The sequence below is a fragment of the Oreochromis aureus genome, linkage group 9 (assembly GCF_013358895.1).
Source record: "Oreochromis aureus strain Israel breed Guangdong linkage group 9, ZZ_aureus, whole genome shotgun sequence".
NCBI classification, from domain to species: domain Eukaryota; kingdom Metazoa; phylum Chordata; class Actinopteri; order Cichliformes; family Cichlidae; genus Oreochromis; species Oreochromis aureus.
This window is the reverse complement of record NC_052950.1, coordinates 39,657,383-39,671,599: the sequence shown is the minus strand read 5'-3', so window position 1 is coordinate 39,671,599 and position 14,217 is coordinate 39,657,383. Positions and strand designations below refer to the sequence as shown.

General features: G+C 42.2%; 1 protein-coding gene across 1 annotated transcript; it reads right to left on the bottom strand.

The window, feature by feature from the left end:
* Positions 1-321: 321 nt before the first annotated feature.
* LOC116321685 (NACHT, LRR and PYD domains-containing protein 12-like) lies at positions 322-13,507 on the bottom strand. The gene is made up of 7 exons (XM_039617096.1): positions 12,861-13,507; positions 11,863-12,036; positions 11,204-11,377; positions 7,315-7,488; positions 5,190-5,366; positions 4,007-4,180; positions 322-381 (listed from the first exon to the last, which is right to left on the bottom strand). The coding sequence occupies exons 1-7, from the start codon at positions 13,391-13,393 to the stop codon at positions 372-374; spliced, it is 1,416 nt and encodes a 471-aa protein (XP_039473030.1). The 5' UTR covers positions 13,394-13,507; the 3' UTR covers positions 322-371.
* Between the last annotated feature and the right edge of the window lie 710 nt (positions 13,508-14,217).

Sequence of the window (14,217 nt, the reverse complement as noted above, 5' to 3'; positions counted from 1 at the left end):
GGTGAGTTTGATCCAGGAGGGTCTGAAGCCAGAGTCTCTGTGCAGAGACTGTAGAAGGACAGAGCAGCAGCAGATCCAGATCCACTGATGATCCTCTGTCAGATCCAGAGGGACACACAGGGATGATGCTGGACTCTACATTGTGTCTGACAGTGGAGCTGTTCTCAGAGCAGTTCACTCTGCAGCACTGACAGTCATCTGCACTTCATTCCTCTGTCAGTCACTGCTGGATGAAGCTCTCCTCTCCACCTCCCAGTAACATGGCCCAGTCAGAGCGTCTCTACACACAAGCTGCTGCTGCTTCAACCTCTCTGGATCATCAGGACACAGCTGCTCCTCTCTCAGCACACACACCGTCCTGTTTACCATCATCACCTCCACCTGCAGAGAGAAGGAGGAAGAGCAGAGGAGATAAACGAGTGTTTCCAGAGATTCCTCCAGGTTCATACGCTTTTTTCAGGGTCAAATTCAAGCACTTTTTAAGCACTTTCAATGTCCCTTTTCAAGCTTTTCCAGCACATATATCTCAATCTCGCAGCCCATGTCACCCCTACTTGCGGTCCACATAATGAAAAATTATTGTTCAAAAAATGATTTAATATGAAGGCAACAGGCAGAGTGTTACAGGCACAGCCCTAAAGCATGTAGCCTCATGGGCAGTGAAGTCCAGCTGTAAGTAAGCTATTAAGACTCGACTGTACGCTGTGTTCGTGTTTTCCTCCGAAACAATAAGTTCCGTTGGAGCCTTTCAACGCCTCTCTCTGTCTCTCGCTAGCAAAGTTGACCCAGACAACAAAGTAAAGCTAGTTTTTGGCTATGAGCCCGACACGAACCCGACGTATTAGCCAGAGGTCCCTTTACTACGGTTCGGAGCTGCGGACCTGTTTTATATACGCGCGGAATAGTTTTCTATACGAGATCGCTGCAAAAAGTGCAGCCTTACCTAATGTCCACCTACTGTTACTCATTTATATTAAGATTTACACATCTAGTTGGCATTGGTATGGCGAGTAACCTTCAGTAATAGTAATAAATCATCTTCCCAACACTGTCAGTGGCTGATAGTGCCCCACAGGCCTCAGTGTGAGCTTGAAGCCATTTATAATGTTTAAGTAGTTTAATGTGTCGGTGCTGATGATAAACACATTTTGAATGAAAGCCGGGGAACTTTGGTAGCACAGAAACAAGTGGCTATTCTTTGTGACCACATGGATCACTCATATTACCATTATTTCACCCAAAGGCACCAAGTTAATACTCAAAAAAGCTGCAGCAATACACACAAATATAAAACAGTACTTGGTGACAACTTTGCTTTTAGCCTTTAACCCTCTGGGCTCCAGGGTGTAACTGGCTGCTTTTGACTACTTTTGAATCATTTTCATAACTTGAAATGCAAATAGAAATTGTACATTTTTTAAAAACTATGCACAAGTTTTGCAAACAACAAAGTTATATGGTACTATTTACCTAAAAATGCAGCCAAGGCTCAGACGTTTTTTATATAACCACTTAAAACTATTTACAGAACAATCAGGTGCTCTGCATCAAATAAGAAGGCACACAAATTATTTATGCAAATAGTTTGTGTCACTATAACACAGAGGAGAACAGCACAGGGATAAACCTGCAGGTCTGACAGCAGGTGTGTCACTCAGCGTTTACACTGCAATCTGCCTTTGGTGGCTTTTTAGCACCAACTGTGACGTTCACTAGTAGAACTGACACACAAAACAAAACAACAGCTACACACTAACTACACAACACAACACACTAACTTGAGACTACAAACACAGTAAACAAATCTCTCACATATCCAAACTCTCTCTCTCTTTCGCTCACTCGCTCTCTCTCTCTTCCCAAACAACCAAATTGCACATGTTGCCGTATCATTTTTGATTGGTCTACATGGTACATTTTTCCACCAATAGGGAAGGAGTGTTTTTTCTTTTTTTCACTCCCAAGCGGAGAGTGTTTGCTAGCGCTGTTCGTAGAAAACACAGTTTTTACTGTTTCTTCCCGCTGTAAACACCACTGTTTTATTCTGTTTTTTACATTAAAAGTCTGGTTTTACGTGGCCTATCAACACAAGTTAAACACTGGTATATAGTTTGAAGTCCGGAATTTCGACCCAAGTTGGAGACTCTGAGTCTGTCAACCCCAGAGGGTTAATCAGAAATCCTTAAGTTGGCTAGTTATGTATCGGGCTAATGTTTAATGTTTAATGCTTTCACTTGAGCAAAGTAACTTATATTACTGCTACTGCTAAGTAATGTTAGCTAAGTTCACAGCATATCCATAAATCTCTATGCCATAAACAGCACTGCCGTATTGCATCACACTCAGTGCATTTCAATCATTTCTCCAGCGAGTCTGGTAGCTAGCAAAATAATAATCATAATTTTTAAAAAATAGCATGTGTAACGTACACGTACTGGAAAATTATTTACTAGGACTCACCTATCATGCGACTGGAGAACGCAAACTCCGCCATTGTCATTTTCCATCAAACACTCATAAAAACAGCAACCTACAGGTATGTTAGCGCACTCATCCCCGACTGTCCGAGGGAGGGGCGGGGTCACACGTTGAAACAGACAGATGTGCAAGGCAGCCCAGGCGGGGAAATTTTGCTTTTACATTTTGCGACTCATTTTATTTCTCTATCTGATAAGAAAACTATTGAATCAGATAGTTATTTGTGGTGCATGAAATACAGTTATACTTTCAAGCACTTTTAAACACCACATCTGAAATTCAAGCACTTTCAAACCTTGAAAAGACAATATTAAAATTCAAGTGTTCTCAAGGATTTCAAGCACCCGTATGAACCCTGCAGAGACTCTTCATCAGCTGTCAGTCAGTGATGCAGCACATGCAGTGTAAAGAGCAGCAGGGACTTCAGTTTCATCGGTTTTATCTGCAGATTTCATTTACCGTAATGTTTGGACCATAAGGCACATTAAGCGAAACAAAACAAAATCAGATAATTCAAACTTTACTCAACTCATTCTTCTTGCTTCCTCGACTTCTGTAACATTGATTCATTAATATTGAATTCTATCACAGCTGCTCTATTCCCATGTTGTTGCAGTATATTAATGACTAACCTCGTATTGTGGATGGATTATCTCAGTTGTTCTCCTGACTGAAGTTTGGTCCGTTTACAGCATCCTGCCATGCGATTGCATTTGTCCCTAACCATCAGGAACCTTCACGTTAACTTTTATCGAGTGGAAAAAAGTTAGCATTCATCCTCCAGCTTCACTGTGTTTATGCTATGCTAACATAGCTGTGTCGCTAGCGATCACGTAGCACATCATTATATACCAGCTAGCCCAACTTCAGTAACCCTACAAACATCACTGCTGTTTAGTTTTCTGTCTTCATTTATGTTGGAAGTGATAGCAGAGCTGTACGTTTGAATGTTTCAGAAATCTCTCAGTCAGAACATGCTATATCATGTTTAGGTGGAAACTAGCGAGCTAACTTCCTGCTAACTGCTAACTCTGTTAAATGTAATAAATTCTGTTTTCATGGATGCCTGGATGTTAAACTTAATTGTTACACCTGGTAAAGCATCAACGCTGATCATTTTATTACAGATGAAAGAATTTAGACAGTTTTTAACTCTCAGTGAAGCAGGCCAAGTTTAGGACCCAGATTACTCCGCGAGGCTCCTGACTACAGCAGCTGTAATGGTGCGACAATCCATCAAGCGGTGCGGCTTCATAGCTTACCAAAGTCGTACTTAAACATTTTTGACAGAGTTTTGAGCGCCGTGTAGCACATAAAATCGGTCCGAGGTCAGTAAGCACAACCAAAATTCATACATAAGGCCCACTGTCGATTTTTAAGAAAATTAAAGGATTTTAAGTGCACCTTATAGTGTGGAAAATATGGTACGTCCGCAACAAACTTGTTCACACTTCATTACTAGAGAAGTTAACCATGTTTAATACAATACCACTGAAGCAACATTGACTGACTACAACCATTTACTGACCTCAGAGTTTCCAGGCTATAGTGTGAATTCTCTACAAGATCAGACAACCGCTTCACATGTAGATCCTGCAGGTTGTTTCCTCTCAGCTCCAGCTCTCGCAGGTGGGTGGGGTTGAATGTCAGAGCTGAGTGCAGATATTCACAGCCAACAGCTGATATAAAGCAGTACTCCAATCTGCATAAAGAAAAGATGAGTTTAGAAAAACGCGGAGGAAAAATAAAGCACAAGTTTATTAAATAACTCTCAACTGAAATCACTTATGTTTATTAGACAAAGTGCTTGAAATCATTCAGTGTTTCATCATCTGTTCAGAGCTGAAGAAGGTTCAGAATGTAGAAGTTTAGAAAATGGAAACTCCAAACAGCTGAAGCCAACAGGAAGCAGCTTCAAACAGGAAACTGTGCAGAGTTTCAGACTATATGTCCTGATGCAGCCAGTTGGATTTTGGAGATTTGAATCTCTGTTCTGTGACTAAGTCCTTGAATCATTTCTTCCAGTTGGTCCAACAAGACAGACTAAGTATTGGACATGTGCTGTGGCTCCATTAGGGGAGCTTCTACATGTGATGCACTGAAGAGAGCTCAAACTGGGCACACAGTGGTTCCAGTCTGGACCAAAGACTCTATACTGGTCTGTGTTTATCTAACCTGTTCAGTGTGCTTCTCATCTTTGCTTATGATCGTGTGGTTTCACTGCTTTTTATTCTTGGATATACTAATGAGTGTCAGAGAAATTAGGATTTGTCTGTTTTTCATGCTCATGGCTGTTTAATTAAGAGTGAATGGTCCACAGTGCGGTTATGGCCCAGTGATTTAGCCAAATTAAAAAAGAGACACTTTCATAACACTAGAAACTGACTTTAATCTTGACGTAGCCCACAGCGTCCCTCTGGTGGAAGCTGTGGGCCAACAGGGACCACTGGTCGCCTGTGGTCAGAAACAGCTGCTATAGTTCAGGCCTAACTCCAAACCAGACGACCCTTTGTCCCTCACCACCTCCTCCTTACTTTCTTTCTGATGTCTTTTAACTTGCATGGTTGCATGGTGCTTTTTTATAATGAATATTTTGTTAGATAATCAGATTTTGACATAATGGGCCTACTCTACATGAAGGCCTACATCTGCAGTTTAATGCCACCACAATGTTTTTATCATGTACATCCACACACAACATGGTGACTGACCTCAGAGTTTCCAGTCTGCAGTATGGACTCTGCAGAAAACCACACAGCTGCTTCACTCCTGAATCCTGCAGCTTGTAATTGTGACACAGGTCCAGATGTTTCAGATGGGAGGGGTTGGACTTCAGAGCTGAGGTCAGATAAACACAGCTGATCCGTGACAAGCTGCAGATGCTCAGCCTAAATAACGAATAAAAGATATGTGTGTTGGATTTTTTACTTGAAATCATTCAGTGTTTTATGATCTGCTGACAGTGTCGATCCAAACAGCTTAAATGTGTTTGTGTGTGCGCATGTTTGTTTCAACCACAGTCCTTTATGTTTCAAGGTTCAAAGAACAGTTTGAAAGAATTTCATATATGTACATATGTATCTGCTGCCCTCTGCAAAAAGGTTTCACAGCATCAGGACCAGGACAGCAAAATCAGAGAAACCCAGAACAGCCCAGCTGCTCCAGCCTTGACTCTTCCTGTGTCTGTAACATCTTTGACCTTCCACTCTTCCAGCCAATCAAAAACAAAGCTGACCGTTCCTTTTTCTTTCTGCTCTCATTTCTGAGGCTCTTCTTCACTGCTCGGACCTTCTGCCCCTGAGTCTGTCTACATGTTTCCATTCAGAAGAGAAGATTTCCTGATTAGCTGTTACCCGTCACTAACCACATGAAGAGCTTCAGCTACATTAACTTCATGAACAAAAGTCAGAGGAGCCACCTTGATTGCAGTTATTATTTCAAATATGAATAAGATTAGTAGAGTATTTACACTGAACAAAATTATAAACACAACACTTTTGTTTTTCCCCCCATTCCTCCCACACAAAAGACCCATTACTCTCAAATATTGTTCACAAATCTGTCTAAATCTGAGTTAGTGAGCACTTCTCCTTTGCCGAGGTAATACATCCCACCTCACAGGTGTGGCCTATCAAGGTGCTGATTAGACAGCATGAATATTGCACAGGTGTGCCTTAAAACTGCCCACAATGAAAGGTCACTCTGAAATGTGTAGGTTGATCACACAGCACAATGCAACAGATGTTGCAGCTTTTGAGGGAGTGTGCAATTGGCATGCTGACTGCAGTAATGTCTACCAGAGCTGTTGCCCACGAAATGAATGTTCATTTCTCTGCCATGAGCCGTCTCCAAAGGTGGTTCAGAGAATTTGGAAGTACCTCCACATCCAGCATGTTCACCTCTATGATTGTCTGAGACCAGCCACCCGGACAGCTGCAGCAACAATCGGTTTGCATAATAGACAGTGTGTGTGGCATCGTATGGGTGAGCAGTTTGCTGACGTCACTGTGGATCGAGTTGCCCATGGTGGCGGTGCAGTTCTGGTATGGCCAGGCGTATGTTATGGACAACAAACACAGGTGTATTTTATTGCTCGCATTTTAAATGCACAGAGATACCGTGACAAGATCCCGAGGCCCATTGTTGTGCCATTCATCCACAACCGTCATGTTGCCGGATGACAATGCACAGCCCCATATTGCAAGGATCTGTACACAATACTTGGAAGTATCGAGCATGTTTGGGATGCTCTGGATCCGGGGTATATGACAGCGTGTTCCAGTTCCTGCCAATATTCTGCAAAATCGCTCAGCTATTGAAGAGGAGTGGACCATCGTTCCACAGCCCACAATCAACAACCTGATCAACTCTATGCAACGGTTTTACACTGTATGAGGCAAATGGTGGCCACACCAGATACTGACTGAACCAAAACCAGAAGAGTGCACAATGAAGATCGTGATTGTGGATCATTATAATACTGCGATCGGCGATCGTGGCTCAAGAGTTGGCAGTTCGTCTTGTAATCGGAAGGTTGCCGGTTCGAGCCCCGGCTCGGACAGTCTCAGTTGTTGTGCCCTTGGGCAAGACAGTTCACCTACCGCCTACTGGTAAAGCCAGAGGGGCCGACGGCGCAATATGGCAGCCTCGCTTCTGTCAGTCTGCCCCAGGGCAGCTGTGGCTACAACTGTAGCTGCCTCCACCAGTGTGTGAGAGTGAATGAATAGTGGAATTGCGCTTTGAGGGTCTCGAAAAGCGCTATATAAATGCAATCCATTATTATTTTATTATTAATGTCTGCAGCCTCTTTAGCATAACTAAAACATAGCGTCTGACCTCAGTGTTTCCAGTCTACAGCAGGGACTCTCCAGGAAACCACACAGCTGCTTCACTCCTAAATCCTGCAGGTTGTTTCCCCTCAGGACCAGATGTTTCACATGGGAGGGGTTGGACTTCATAGCTGAGGCCAGATAATAACAGCTGACCTGTGACAAACTGCACCACTCCAGTCTGTATAAAGAGGAAAAGAAAAAAGCTTATTCGACAGTTTCAGGTTTAAATCATTGAGGGTTTCACTGTTTTTCAGACTATATGATGCAATGTGTCCAACATTAATGTAATTTATTATGAGCCAGACACATATAGCCTAAGTTGCCTAATAATGGCTAGAAAAGGACAACACAGAGGTTCTGGTGATGGCAGCACAATAACAAGCCCTAAGCAAAGATGCCATGGAGACAATCTTCAGCACAGACATGATGTTCAGAAATCTGTCATCTCGTGGACTACTACAATAAAGAACCTGTTGGACATTATGGACAATGCTGGGCATCATCTGCATATGGCCATAAACAACCAGAGGAGTCTGTTCAGTGACAGGTTGCTTCTCCCAAAGTCAAGGACCAACAGACTTAAAAACTCCTTTGTCCCACACACCATCAAACTGTTTAACTCCTCTCTGGAGGGGAGAGGGAGGGGAGACAGGGGGACAAAGGAGGGCGGGAACAATTAATCTGTAGTGCCTATATATATATATATAGATATTCTCTCTCTCTCTCTTTTAACATCCAACGGTGTAATAGACTCACAAAAGTTGAAATGTGCAATTCCCTGGTATTCTTATTCCTGTTTATTCTATTTATCCCTATTGTATAATCTGTATTTATATATGTGTATATGTGTATATATGGTATATTTGGCCCAGTTTGCATTCTCTCTGGTTACCTCAGCTTCCCAGCTGAGTTGACTGGTAACTCTAAATTGTTCATAGGTATGAATTTGAGTGTGAACGGTTCTATGTGTTTCCCTGTGACAGACTGGTGATCTGTCCCGGGTGTACCCCGCCTCTCGCCCTATGGTAGCTGGGATAGGCTCCAGCCCCTCGTGCGAGCCTGACAAGGATAAGTGGAAGAGAATGGATGGATGGATCTATAATTGAGCCATTTGTATATATTAGAGCTATTTCTTATATCTTTCTAAAGTTTGTAATATATTGTATTATTTATTTCAGTTCAGTCTGTTACTGTTATTGCCCTAGAGCAGGGGTCTCAAACTCAAATGAGCCGCGGGCCAGTTCTGGCACCGTCATCTCATTGGAGGCCACTTTAGTGTTCAAGTAGTACAAAAAAAAAAACACGAAAACACCCACTAATATTTCCTAAAATGTAATGTTGTGTTTGTTTTATTTAATTCCAAATATTGTGTAACAAGACAAAATTGCAAACATGAACGTAATTTTTTTCTCACTCTTAACTATCTGAAGCCTTTCAGTTTCAGTTTCATTTGTCATATGCAAGTTAGCACAGAGTCAGCATTGCAATGAAATGTATTTGACGAGCAGCAGACAGTCACTCAGCAGTATAGTACAGTAGTTTCATTGAGCTACCAAATAAACAGCTCTTTCTGGCAGACACGTGGCAGCACTTTTGCTACAATTTTGTTTGTATTTAACAAAATAAAAATGCAGGCATAAGCGTACACATTAGTTTTCGACTGCAAGTGAAAATTGTTTTCTTTCCAAATAAATCTCTCACCGAACTAACACAGCCCTCAACATGTTTGCACTCTCTTGTTACCTCGGCCAGGTCCGCGGCTCTGAACCGTGGTAAGGAGACCTCTGGATAATACTTCGGGTTCTGTGTTGGGCTCGTAGCCGGGGACTAGCTTTACTGTCTGGGTCAACTTTGCTAGCGAGAGACAGAGAGGCATTGAAAGGCTGCTCCAGCAGAACTTTGTTTTGGAGGAAAAGACGAACACAGTGTACAGTCGAGTATTTACAGCTTACTTGCAGCTGGGCTCGTCAGGCACTCTCACGGACGACACCACCCATGAGGCTACAGTCTTAAAGGGCCATGCCTGTAATTCAATTCAATTCAATTCAATTTTATTTATATAGCGCCAAATCACAACAAAAGTCGCCTCAAGGCGCTTTATATTGTACAGTAGATAGCACAATAATAAATACAGAGAAAAGCCCAACAATCATATGACCCCTATGAGCAAGCACTTTGGCGACAGTGGGAAGGAAAACTCCCTTTAACAGGAAGAAACCTCCGGCAGAACCAGGCTCAGGAGGCGGCCATCTGCTGCGACCGGTTGGGGTGAAGAAGGAAAACAGGATAAAGACATGCTGTGGAAGAGAGACAGAGATTAATAACAGATATGATTCGATGCAGAGAGGTCTATTAACACATAGTGAGTGAAGAAGAAACACCCAGTGCATCATGGGGATCCCCCAGCAGCATACACCTATTGCAGCATAACTAAGGGAGGATTCAGGGTCACCTGGTCCAGCCCTAACTATATGCTTTAGCAAAAAGGAAAGTTTTAAGCCTAATCTTGAAAGTAGAGATAGTGTCTGTCTCCTGAATCCAAACTGGAAGCTGGTTCCACAGAAGAGGGGCCTGAAAACTGAAGGCTCTGCCTCCCATTCTACTTTTAAATACTCTAGGAACAACAAGTAGGCCTGCAGAGCGAGAGCGAAGTGCTCTAATGGGGTGATATGGTACTACAAGGTCATTAAGATAAGATGGGGCCTGATTATTTAAGACTTTGTATGTGAGGAGCAGGATTTTGAATTCAATTCTGGATTTAACAGGAAGCCAATGAAGGGAAGCCAAAACAGGAGACACTCTGCCGTTGTATTAAATCATTTTTCGAATAATAATTTTTAAAAAATATTTCTTTACATCAATATGCGGGCCGCAAGTAGAGGTGACGTGGGCTGCAAATGGCCCACGGGCCGCGAGTTTGAGACCCCTGATCTAGAGCGACTGTAACTACATAATTTCTGTAGAGATTAAAAAAGTTGTCTAATTCTTATACAGGAGCTCAACAATGGACTATATGCTGTCTCTATTCCTGTTCACCTTGTACTCCTCAGTACAACTCTGGGTCATTAAGTCTACATACTCAGAACAATCTGATTATTCTGAACAAGTTTAATCTACACCAAATAGGCTTAAGTATTTTTCTACCTACACATTATACATACAGAGTGTTATCTGGCTTGGCAAGCCTGTGGGACTCCAAAGGCAGCTGACAGGTACCATCAGGCCAGGCGGAGTGCAGCTCTGGAAGCGGCTGATGCCAAAACTCAGGTGCAGTAGGAGTTTGGTGAGACCTTGGAACAAGTCTTTTGATCGGTTCTTTTAAAGTACTTTGGTTATTGAGTCTGGCTTCGGGCACCGGAAGTCTACGACCACAGCTACGTTTGGTGGACTCTGTGGAATCCTTTAAAATGCAGGTAAAAGTTTTCTGTTTAAACAAGCCTTCTGTTGAGCAATTTTGCTGTTGTTGTTATTTTTTATTTTTAAATTTTTATTTACATTTATTTACATTGTATTGTCTGTTTTGGTACTTTACGTTTTGTTTATTTTAACCTCTGTGCACAGAGCTTTGTGACTACCTGTCTATGAAAAGCACTTAATAAATAAACGTTACTTACTTATAAAATATTTTGTAAGAGAAAAAACCCAAACAATTTGCAGTGAGAGACACACTGACATTGGCAGGACATCTATGTTGTTCATTAAATGTCAATAAGTTCTTGAGAGTTAAAATGAACTTTTGGGTGTTTTGACTGGTGTGTGATTAATGTTAATTGCTTCTTACCCAGTAAACTGGTAACGACTTTTTACTACAGTAAGATAAAATTCTGTTAAATCCATAGAACTGAAAATTTAAGTTCTCTGGATTTACATATCAGAAAAACGTGGCGTCTAACCTCAGAGTCTGCAGTCCCCCGTGTGGATTCTCCAGAAAACCACACAGCCGCTCCAATCCTGAATCTTGCAGCATGTTAAGACTCAAGTCCAGATGTTTCAGATGGGAGGGGTTGGACTTCAAAGCAGAGGCCAGATAATCACAGCTGATATCTGACAAACTGCATTTCTCCAATCTGAATAAAAATGTAAAAGGTATCAGCTTAACAAATTGACTTCCTGTTTGAAGTCATTCAGTATTGATAATCTGTTCACAGCAGAAAAGTGAGAATATAAAAGGTGATAATGAGTGAACATGTTGCTTCTCCAGCAATAATAGAAATAGTGAGCTTCAATATTTAGTTTCATTTTTTATGATTTCTGAGCGACAATTAGTTTAAATGGCTGAGTGGAGTAAAATTTGAAAAACAAAGCAGAATGCTTTAATGTTTAATTGAATGAGATCAACATCCTCATACTAGCCTGTCACTTCTATTTGGAGCCAAAAGGAAAAACTGTTGTTCAGTCGTTTGGCAAGAGACAACATTTCTGAAAACACTCAAACTTCTTCACATTTGTCTTCAGACACATCCTGAACATTTAGGAACTAAAGAAAGTTTCAAACATAAATCAAAGATCTGAAATATAGAAAAACAACAACAGCTGCAGTCAGTGAACTCACCTCAGAGTCTCCAGTCGACAGTTTGGACTCTTCAGTCCAGCACACAGAAGCTTCACTGCTGAATCCTGCAGCTTGTTTCCACTCATGTCCAGCTCCGTCAGATGGGAGGGGTTGGACTTCAGAGCTGAGGCCACAACTTCATAGTGAGTCTCTGAGAGTCCACACTGAGCCAGTCTGTTATTATAGAAAATATAAAATCTGTGTTATAAAGTCAGACCGAGTGTACATTAATGCAAAACAGCTCAACTTCATGATGCATGTGTGTGGTGGAGCAGCAAGGACAGTTTCTGTTGTTGAGGTCATCTGGAGCAGTTTGGAAGGTTGTGTTTTTGAGTAGCAGAGGCCATTTCTGTTGGTGTAGGCAGTTTGTGTTTATGATTCCAGTGATTCATGGAGCTTGAACCACTCACTATGGCACTAATTATGAGCCTGAGATAGAATAAGGTAACTGCTCTCCACCTCTATACAAACACAGTGGCTGACAGAGAAAGACACAGCAAGTCTCCCACATCCAGATGAAAACAAAATCTTTACCAGCGAGTGAATGTTACATTTAAATACATTCACAACAACACATGATTGAGCCTTCTGTGATTAATAAAATAAATAAATTGATTTCAGCTGTATTTAAAGTGACTTTAAATGGCTGCATTTTCCTGTTATATTATTTAAATGTTATCCAACAATTACGCAAATCTATGTATTTATTGTATTTAATCATCAAAAAACTGAGCCACCACCATCATCTACATCACCCACCCAGGTGTTCTAAGGATCCAATGACAGTAACCCCCTAAGTATGAGTGGCCTCATACTCCTTTTACTGTTTGAAAAAACTGCTGAGCTTTGCTTTCACCATAGGAAAGCTGAATGTAAAACTAAAACAAAAGAAATGTAAAACTAAAACAAAAGAAAATGATTTAGTACTGTCTACGTATTAAAAACAAACCTACCAGTCTACACTGATTTATGGTGTAAATGATCACATCTGGACTCACCGAGCCTTTCTGCAGTTCCTCACAGCTGGAATCAGTCTGTGTCGTCCTTGGTCTGATGTGTTGTATTTCTGCAGGTCCAACTCTTCCAGAACCTCCTCTGACATCTGCAGCATGTGGGCCAGAGCTGAGCAGTGGATCTCAAAGAGTCTCTCCGATCTGTTTTTTGACTTCAAAAATTCTTGGATATCCTGATGTATTGAGAGGTTATTCATTTCTATCAGACAGTAAAAAATGTTGATGCTTCTGTCAGGAGAGATTTTATCACTGTTCATCATCTTCAGGTTGTTGATGACTCTCTGGATGGTTCCTGGGTTTTTCTCTGTCTGACCCAGCAGACCTCCTAAGAGTCTCTGGTTGGATTCCAGACAGAGGCCATGAAGGAAGCAAACAAACAGGTCCAGGTGGCCGGTTTTACTTCTCAGCGATTCTCTCATGGTTTCTGAAAGGAGCTCAATAAGTGATGGGATATTATGCCAGATATCCAGAAAATCCCTCAGCACCTTTGTCTTCCTGCTGGTGAAACAGTGGAACATGTAGACTGCAGCCAGAAACTCCTGAATGCTCAGATGAACAAAGCAGTAGACTGGTTTCTGGAAGATCACACACTCTCTTTTGAAGATCTCTGTACAAACTCCTGAGTACACCGAGGCCTCTGTCACATCCAGACCACACTGCTCCAGGTCTTCTTGGTAGAACATGATGTTTCCTTTCTCCAGATGTTCAAACGCCAGCCTCCCCAGCTTCAGAAGAACTTCCCTGTCAGCCTCCGTCAGCTCCTGTGGACTCGTCTCATGTCCCTCATGGTACTTGTTCTTCTTCCTCTTTGTCTGAACCAGCAGGAAGTGTGAGTACATGTCAGTCAGGGTCTTGGGCAGCTCTCCTCTCTGCTCTGTAGTCAACATGTGCTCCAGAACTGTAGCAGTGATCCAGCAGAAGACTGGGATTCTACACATGATGTGGAGGCTCCTGGATGTCTTCATGTGGGAGATGATTCTGCTGGACAGCTCTTCATCACTGAATCTCCTCCTGAAGTACTCCTCCTTCTGGGCGTCAGTGAAGCCTCGTACTTCTGTTAGCCTGTCGACACATGTAGGAGGGATCTGATTGGCTGCTGCGGGTCGGGAAGTTATCCAGACGAGAGCCGAGGGAAGCAGATTCCCCTGGATGAGGTTTGTCAGCAGCTGGCTGACTGATGACTTCTGTGTGACATCAGACAGCAGCTTCCTGTTGGTGAAATCCAATGAAAGTCTGCTTTCATCCAGGCCGTCAAAGATGAACAAAAGCTGAGAGACAGCCAGCTTCTCTGCTGTGACCTTCTGTAATGTTGGATGGAAAACATGGAGCAGCTGCAGAAGAC

Bases quoted from the DNA above. Each gene is read 5' to 3' on its own strand.
- LOC116321685 (XM_039617096.1), bottom strand. From the start codon at position 13,393: ATGTTCCACTGTTTCACCAGCAGGAAGACAAAGGTGCTGAGGGATTTT. The intron at 7,489-11,203 runs GTTAGACGCCAC...CTCTTTATACAG, and splicing joins GGGGGACTGCAGACTCTGAG to ACTGGAGTGGTGCAGTTTGT. The intron at 4,181-5,189 runs GTCAGTCACCAT...TTCTTTATGCAG, and splicing joins TGCAGACTGGAAACTCTGAG to ATTGGAGTACTGCTTTATAT.